This window comes from Panicum hallii, chromosome 3 (assembly GCF_002211085.1).
Source record: "Panicum hallii strain FIL2 chromosome 3, PHallii_v3.1, whole genome shotgun sequence".
NCBI classification, from domain to species: domain Eukaryota; kingdom Viridiplantae; phylum Streptophyta; class Magnoliopsida; order Poales; family Poaceae; genus Panicum; species Panicum hallii.
Genome location: NC_038044.1, coordinates 9251014 through 9259589, shown reverse-complemented (window position 1 = coordinate 9259589; position 8576 = coordinate 9251014). Strand labels below are relative to the sequence as shown.

The 8576-nt window shown below is 44.2% G+C and overlaps 2 protein-coding genes across 2 annotated transcripts; one reads left to right on the top strand and one right to left on the bottom strand.

The window, feature by feature from the left end:
• Window positions 1-2342: 2342 nt before the first annotated feature.
• LOC112885925 lies at window positions 2343-3011 on the bottom strand. The gene has a single exon (XM_025951630.1). It carries the CDS (start codon window positions 2891-2893, stop codon window positions 2642-2644), a length of 252 nt encoding a protein of 83 aa, XP_025807415.1. The 5' UTR covers window positions 2894-3011; the 3' UTR covers window positions 2343-2641.
• Window positions 3012-4013: 1002 nt separating this feature from the next.
• LOC112885924 (derlin-1) lies at window positions 4014-8374 on the top strand. The gene is made up of 7 exons (XM_025951629.1): window positions 4014-4169; window positions 6021-6156; window positions 6997-7070; window positions 7183-7276; window positions 7371-7499; window positions 7622-7782; window positions 7913-8374. The coding sequence occupies exons 1-7, from the start codon at window positions 4153-4155 to the stop codon at window positions 8025-8027; spliced, it is 726 nt and encodes a 241-aa protein (XP_025807414.1). The 5' UTR covers window positions 4014-4152; the 3' UTR covers window positions 8028-8374.
• Window positions 8375-8576: the final 202 nt, after the last annotated feature.

Genomic DNA, 8576 nt, shown 5'->3' with positions numbered 1-8576 from the left:
TTATAATTTCTATGTCTAACTCTAGAAGACGTGACCGGCCTGTTCATAATTCAAAATAGAAGAAAGCTAAATTAATAAATATGAAGTTCATGGTGATCAGTAAGGGGGGGTCCAACAATCGCAGATGCAAATCGAGATCAATGCAGATCGAGATCTTCCTGATCAGTGATTACTTGTTCACCTGATGAACGGCGAGTGGTGACTGCGGCGTCGATGAAAGGCAAAGAGTGACTGCCGTGATGAAAGGCGAGCAGCGACGGTGGCGCCAGCGTCGATAAAAGGCGAGCGGCGTGCGGCGACGATGGAGGGAAGAGAAATCATCGCGACTCCTCACTCGTGCGTGGCTTCGGCGTCCCTCCGTTTCCTTTCCTGCGTGCATTACTAGCCTTTGGCTTGCTGGGCTTTAGTTGTCTAATGTTAATTACTGTGATTAGTAATTAGTGGGCCTAATTTGGGCGGCCCCTGAAAATGGGCGCCCCCGCGATGTCGCGCAGGTTGCGCCGCCTGATCAACGGGCCTGATATAGACACAAGTTAAAATTTTGCCGTGTCATCTTTGAGTATGTGTGTACCAATATGCGTTGCTACTAAAAAAAATAGGAACACTTAGATGCTGACATGGCATGCCTGGCAAGACACCTAGAACGAAAGACTGAATTGAGCTGTATGAAAAAAGTTGATAATTGAAACGGTAATTTTGGAAGTTTAATGACGAAGTTGACCCTTGTTTAAAAGTTCGAGACCGAAATCAGCTATTCCGTCAAAGAAAAATATATCTTTCTTTTAATTTCACACTGATTTTCTAAAAAAAAATCTAATCTACGTTTATCAGCAAATCATATATCTTTCTTTTAATTTTACACTGAATGCTGGTTACTGGAGTGGAGAAGATCATCGGCTGCACGGAACGGAGTCTCCTAAACTCTTGCCGCTCTTCTGGGAGCTAGCGGAAAAGCCACACACTGATTGCACGTTCATCAGCTGTCCTGGCTTGCTCTTGGTGCACTGTGTAACTGTGTTGATGCAAGCTGAGGCGTGAGACGTGAGCTTGTTTTTTTGAAGAAGAGTGGAGTGGGAAAATGTCTCTCTTGATTTCGGGCCATGGCCCATGGGCCAAAGATGATGGAAGGAGGGAGGCACTGCGCGCGGCCGGCCGCGGAGCAGAGTTGTTTTCATTCTAACATGGGCTTTTCGGTTTGCCAAATGACAAATGACTAGTGTCTCGTATACAAATGATATACAGTATACATATAGCAACGAGCATGTAGTTGTTGAAATTTATTTTTTCGTTATCCCAGAAGGTTGTTTCCAAATGTTACATGTTCATGCATGCTCTTAAATCTTCCTAAAAAACTTGTAAATACTCATAAATTTCTATTTTGCCATCACTGACCTCCAAATGTTCCTCAAGAACTGAAACAAAAACTGAAGCCTGCTCCCAGATCAAGCAAACTTCATGAAAATTTTGCAGCACGGCGACCTTGTTTCATGTACTAGTTTCCATGCCACGGACTTGACTTAGCGTAGTAGCACCTTTCAATTGATACCGCTTCATGGTTAAAAATATCTTACAGAGCAACATGTTTGTTCAGGTTATCCATAGTACTATACGATTAAAAAAATCGCTGTATTGTGGATAGACTCTGAATGGGGACAAATCACCTTTTGCCAGATTAGATTATCCCATTAAAGAAACGAGAGTGATGATGGATGATTTTCAGACGCTAGTGGTGGACAATGATCGCGAGAGCGACTCCTTGCAACAGTGAATCACAGAATGATGCAGACAATGGCCTGGTTACTGAACTGCTCAAAAGTTGCGTGCAGTTGCGAGCACATATGAGAATAGGAGAGTTGAAACGCGTGATCTCAACAGCGAATCAGCCCTGGCACTTTGGTATCAAGAATATGAGAAAAGGTTTGAGCAGGATCTGTTTTGTTGGGATAATTCAGTATATTCATCGTTTGGTCCATGATCAGTACTGCTACAAGCCCGCAGAGAAATCTGTGCATAATTTGAATATGGTAATACGGCATGGGTGACAACTGACAAGTGACAACAAAGTTGTCATGGAAACAGATCGCTTGGGAAACTTGCACCGTCATCGCTATCGCATCCAAGATAAACAACCCCACCCCCCCCCCAAAAAAAAAAAAAGTAAAAAGATAAACATTGCAATACCTCCCTTTCTTTCCTTGTACAGATGTGCCAGCTGCAAAATTTCTTTGCACCTGGATCTCATCTGAAACCGTCTTCGATTCCGAGGAAACAAGAGCAGCAGTCTACCTGGAGATCATGAACAAAGGTAGAAGAAGCCCATAGCAGGTACTGAACTGAAGTGATTCCGAGCAAACAAGCGCCACAGACGCAATTCGGCTAACGATTTTGCAAATGAAATTAGCCCATCCAAGAACTGAGAATTCAGAAACAAGTCAAGGACAGATGATGTGAGATGATATCTACAGACCCTGCTCGGCCCGTCGATCGCCCACCGGCTCTCTGCTAGTAGCAGCTTACAAACTCGCGAATACGACACCTAAACCCACATGATTATTCAACACGAGAACCGAATAGAGACTGGAATCACACTTGCTTGCTGGCGACCGATCGGACCGGGCGGGCGGAGGCCGGGGCCGGGGTCCTACTCGTCGTCGTCGTCCTCCTCCTTCTTGACGGCGTTGGCGCCTCCCTTGGCGGCGCGGGCGCCGTTGTTCTTGGAGTTGGAGATGAGGTCGAGGTCCTCGTCGGCGTAGCCGTCGGCGCCCTCCCAGGTGAACTTGCCGCCGCGGCCGCCCTTCTTGGGGTCGCCGCTCATGCCGGAGGCCGACTTGCGGTCGCTGCGGTAGTCCGCGGAGGCCTTGTGCGGGTTCCGGCCCTTCTTGGCGCCGTCCATGGCTGCTGCTTCGATCGCTGGCTGCTCAAGAGAGAGAGAGAGAGAGAGAGAGGAGGAGGAGGATGGGATTGGAAACTGCTCTGTGGGGGTGGGGGCGCTGCTTGTTTTGGGGATCGGGTTTCTGGGGGCTCCATTTATATAGACGGGGAAAGAAGGAGGCGGAGGGGCCGTATGGGTTTTGGGGGATGATTGGGGTTTGCCCGGTCAAGATGCTGATAAACCCCGCCAACGTGCAGGAGCAGGAGAGGATAAATTTTGCAGATCTTTTGCTTGGTCACCGAATCAAGATAGTACTGTACGTACAGAAAACAAAAGTTGCGGTTTTTTTGCTCTTTTTTTTCTAAAAAAGAATTTGGGCTCTGAATTACCTGATGCTCAGGTTAGATTCATATGGTTGAAAATATGGATAAGAGTTTGGTTCAATGTACCTGATGTTGCAAGCCAAAAATAGGAGCAACATTGGGGGAAAAAGAACGGAGAAATCTCCCCTGTTGCTTGGGCGCTACGAACGTTTGCAGAGACTCGTGTAACACCATCCCTATCAGCTTACTTGGGCCTCACGAATGCTATGCCGGTCTGCGTTTCAAAGCGTGGCATGACGAGTTTGACTCGGTGCACGAATCAACCAACCAGTTTTCGCGAGTGTGCACAGCTTGGTAGGGAGGGAGGAAGCCGACGGGAAGGAGGCAGGCTCAAACAAAGCAGCCTTGCACTGCATGTCCGCCTCCTCGCCTATGTCAGCCGTCGCGATCGGGATAAGATCAGGCCGGCAGGCGGGGGCACATGGCACTGGGGCCTGCGGGGCACGCGAGGAATGGGCTGGGGGGCCCGCGCACGCACGTACGCTAGTGATGTTTTACCGTCTGGTACGTCTTGGATTAGATGCGCTCCAAATGGACCTTGGAAGATCAAACTCATAATTTTTTCAAAGAAAAAAAGGATTTTCCAGGCACCCTCCGATCACAACTGATGTCATAGCCCGAGTCCGGCGCCACGTCACCGGGCCACCTCAGCACCCAGCCGCGTAACCCGGCCAATCGCCTGCGCGCACCTACGTGTCAGAGACATCTGATCCGTCCGACCCGAAATCGACGGCCCGCCTTGCTTCTTCCCCTCTGGAAGTTTCGCGCAGCGACCTCTGGTCTTCTTCTTCCTCCCAAGCTTCGAACGAACCGCCGAGAAAAGGAAGCGGAGTAGCGGACGCGAGACCGGGACCAGGGAGATATCGAGGCCTCGAATCAATCGGTTGACGCGCCGAGATGTCTTCGCCAGCCGAGTGAGTTCCCGTCGAATCTCGCAGCTGTTTCGTCCGACTCTGAGCTCGAATCTCAGATGTGGTATTGTAGACCGCGTGGTTTCAGATTGGGGATTGCCGATGGAATTTTAGCTAAAATCGTTCCTAAAGGTGGTATGATTTTAGCATTTTGATCAGATAGGATGGGTTTATACTGGGGTTGTGATAGTACAAGGCTATGGCTGTGGATTCGTTGTGACAGTGTGGGCACTTAGGGTTCGGACTGGGAATTGCGTGGGGGGATTTGGGCTGAATGGACGGTGTTTTTCGTTTACTCTGATCGATGGGTCGCTGAAGCGTTGTGGACGTAAGCCTGTCAGTGCGAGTTTAAGCTGTGTACAGATGAATGCTTAGTGCTGACTGATGACTCACAAGGGGTGGGTCTTTGAATCTGGATGCAGAACTGATGTCCCCTTGGCTTTAGTCCGTGAAAAAAATGCGGTCGCTAAACTTGTTGGTTTACGAATTGATTCTATTGAGGCCCCATTTTCATGGAGTTAGAGCAAAGATCTTTTGCGTTAGCCTCAACCTCCTTGTTTTTTATTGGATGGTTGTGCGATTGTGACTTTGGTGGCAAACTCTAATGCTTGATGGCTGTGTGATTGTGTATTTGGTGGCAAACTGTAACGGTTACAAATTATTTCGTCTTGATTTGTAATTATGGTACTTCGCGCTTGAGACTTAGTGTCTTTGCCGACGGATATGTGAAGCATGTCTCTGTTTGGTCCCAACGGAAGACCAGTAGTGTGCATCATCTGCAGTGTAGAGCTAGTTTAGAAAGTAGTAATGCTCTGGCACTATGCGGACTTCAAACTTTACAAATGGGTGTGGTTTATCTTTCATCTTAATAAGCCTATTTGTTGGGAACCTGTTGCTGACAGTATAGTTGCTTGGAAGACTATGGTTAGATGATACCTGATTCTGATAATATCAGGGACAGACTCATCCAATTGAAAACGGACTCAATTAAAGCAATTTGTGCTGAGAGTTCGAATATATAGATTTGTTCTTCAAAAGTTGTTGCTATTTTGCACTAGTTTAGAGTGAGTGGACTGGATTGGCCTGCTTCTCAGACAATGTAGCTGTTAGCTTTTCTGAATTTAATTTCTATTCAGATTGTTAATTGAGACCTGGGGTATTGATATGGGCTTTGGTGTTGCCAACAGTTTAGGCCAGCTTGTGAACTGACTATGTTTTGCACTCCTTCCTTAACTTTTATATTGTGTATTTGACCAAATGCGTTAATTAAGGAGGTTACTACCTCTAATTTATTTTCAATATATACAATCCTTAATGTGCAACCTTTCATCTTTACTTTTTATACTTAAATGATTGGCATAGTATGTAAGAACTCTGTAAAGAATCTAAATTCAGCAAATCTGAATAAATTTATTTGTATTGGGCAAATTTGCTTATATATTTTTCTGCACAGAGAGACAATAAATGAGGGGAAAGAGAGAACATGTTCAACTTTGCATGAAACATTGGTATTACTAAACGAGATTAGAAAAATGTATGCATTATAGTCCGAAATGGAGGAAGATTTTTACTGTAAGGGGCTTGCACTTGTGCTGATCACATGGAACTACTTTCATCTCACAGGTAGCATATGCCCCTGTGATAAACATTGATCCATTTGTAATATAGCATATGCATAATGGAGCAAACGTGGTATGAGCCTGTTATAATCAAGATTGTAATGAAAAATTCTGAGTCATGATTGGATTGACTGAACTATCAAATGTTTTTAGAGTTATGAACTGTCCAGTGACCAGCAGTTTGCTAGTTTTGCTCTGTATCATGTGTGGTCCATTACTCACTTGCCTATTTCAGGTACTACAATTCACTTCCGCCAATAAGCAAGGCATATGGGACATTGTGTTTCTTTGCCACCGTCCTGTTTCATCTCCAGATACTGAACCCAGACTTTATTGGCTTATATTACCCCTTTGTGTTCAAGAAGTTTGAGGTTAGCTTCTGTTTTCTGTTTCCCTTCTCCTTATACCAATTGCACCACATTTGTACAGTTTCAGATTCTTCAGTTTTGCCAGCAAAAGTTCGTAAGTCTGCATAGGAGGGATGTCGCTGTTAGCGTATACCATAACAGTTGCAACATGCTGATTTTTTTTATAGAACAGTAGGAGTGGAGGGCCCTACTAGATTATTATATATTAAGCATAGGTGTATACAAAAGGTGTGCAGAACCAAGGATACATGGGAAAACACACATTTCAAAGCAGAATTACAAGATTATTAATTACCCAGCCTTCAAATTAAATGAAGCCAAGCAAAAAGATATCGCTCACCTTTTTCTTTAAGAGATCCATGTCAGAAATTAACCTTACCTTCCATCAACGTTTATTGGGAGGAACTTCCTTTGCAACTAGATAAAAGTATATGCAAACATCCCAAAGTTACTAATTCCTTAAGATTTCTCTGAGTAATGCTTTTCCATGGCAGCCGTATCTAGAGAGATGTAACACTGAATGACAATCAAGTCACAGCAACTCTTTACTAAACTGGCAATCAAAGAATAAATGATCCCTTCTAAATTATTACCTCTGCATTGTACACACTACACACTATCCAGAATTTAGGTTGGGGAGGATAAGGATTTATTGTTCCTCAATTTGCATTATCTGTTGCGGCATCTTTCTCTGCTGTATGTTCTATAAAACGGATCAGAGTATCTTCTTATCAATTTAATCTGCGATGCAGTCTGTTGTCTGCTTATGTTTGGAATTTGTACAGACCTGTACAATCCTTATTTCTTATCTATTTTTTAAAAGAATATTTTTGGGCCTTACAGATATGGAGGTTATTTACAAATTTCTTTTTTCTGGGCCCATTTTCCATCAACTTTGGTATTCGCCTTCTGATGATGTAAGTTCAAGTTGTTTCGGAACACCAGTTATTGAACAGTTACTTCAACAATATTATCAACATTTAGCTTGCAGCAGTTGTTTGAAATTGATTTACTTATTTTGGCATATAGAGCAAGGTATGGTGTGCAGTTGGAAAAGGGTGCGTTCGAAAAGCGGACTGCAGATTTCTTGTGGATGATGATATTTGGTGCCATCTCACTTCTGGTCAGTGGTTGTTTTTTGACCTTTTCCATTCGCGTTAGCTAATACCAAAAGGCAACTATTAAACCTGCATATGATTGTGTATTGCTTGAATCAGGTACTGTCAGCTATTCCCCTATTTCAGCTTTCATTCTTGGGAATACCTATGGTCAGCATGCTTCTATATGTCTGGAGCCGAGAGTATCCAAATTCTCAGATAAATATGTACGGCCTCGTCCAATTGAGGGTATGCAACATCACTGTACTATTCAGTCCTTTGCCTATCTTTATGTTGCACAACCAATGTAGTAACCCTTGCAGACCTGGCAATATATGTCTAAGTCGTTGATGGTACTCTCTTCCTTGCAGTCTTTTTATCTTCCATGGGCTATGCTCGGATTGGATGTGATATTTGGCTCACCATTACTGCCTGGCTTTCTGGGTATCATAGTTGGACATCTATACTACTTCCTTGCAGTTTTGCACCCGCTAGCCACAGGAAAGAATTATCTGAAGACTCCGAAATGGGTGTATCCTTTTACACGGTCTTGGCCAAATAATTCTATCTTAGTTTGAGGATAGCTACATCAATCCGTGTGCTATTCCTACTTTGTTATTAAATGTTTTTTTTTGTCTCCTTAACCTTCGGCACTTGCACAGACACAGCATCGTTGCTCGATTCAGAATAGGTGTGCAGGCAAACACTCCGATCCGACCAGCAGCCAACGCTGGTGCCGGTGCCTTCAGAGGAAGAAGCTATAGACTCAATCAATAGATTGACCTGGATAGTGCATCTTATATTGTGATGCTATTGAGACTGCAATGTAGAAGCAGAGCTCACAGCTCAGGACATAGTAAGGTCAACAAGATTAAGGGTTGCTCTCTTAGGGGCTCTAGAAAAATCAGGGCTTGTTACACTGAGTGTTGATTTAGTTCCTGAAAATTATCCGCTTCCATGTTCTCCAAATAATTGTGTAATGCCCGTTTGTCTTGTACACTACCTGTACAAAGAACTGTGCACCCGCCTGGTTTTGGGGTAGAATACTACATTTATTTGGGCCGAGCTGTTTTGTTCTGCCACTCGGGCCCAGAAATATGAGGCTGCTTAGGCCCATGCCTCTATATTTGGGTCGGGCGTGATGGAATTTGTGCTGACAATCTTGTTATTGTTTCCTCGGTTCCTGAAAGTACAGCATATTTTCCGCATGGTCTACAGCATTTGATTAGCGATATCTATAAAAACATATTTTTCAAAATAAAAAGAAATGCTTGTTCTGAATGTTTTTTTTTCATAACGAGTCTAGTAACATGAACCTTACCGTGG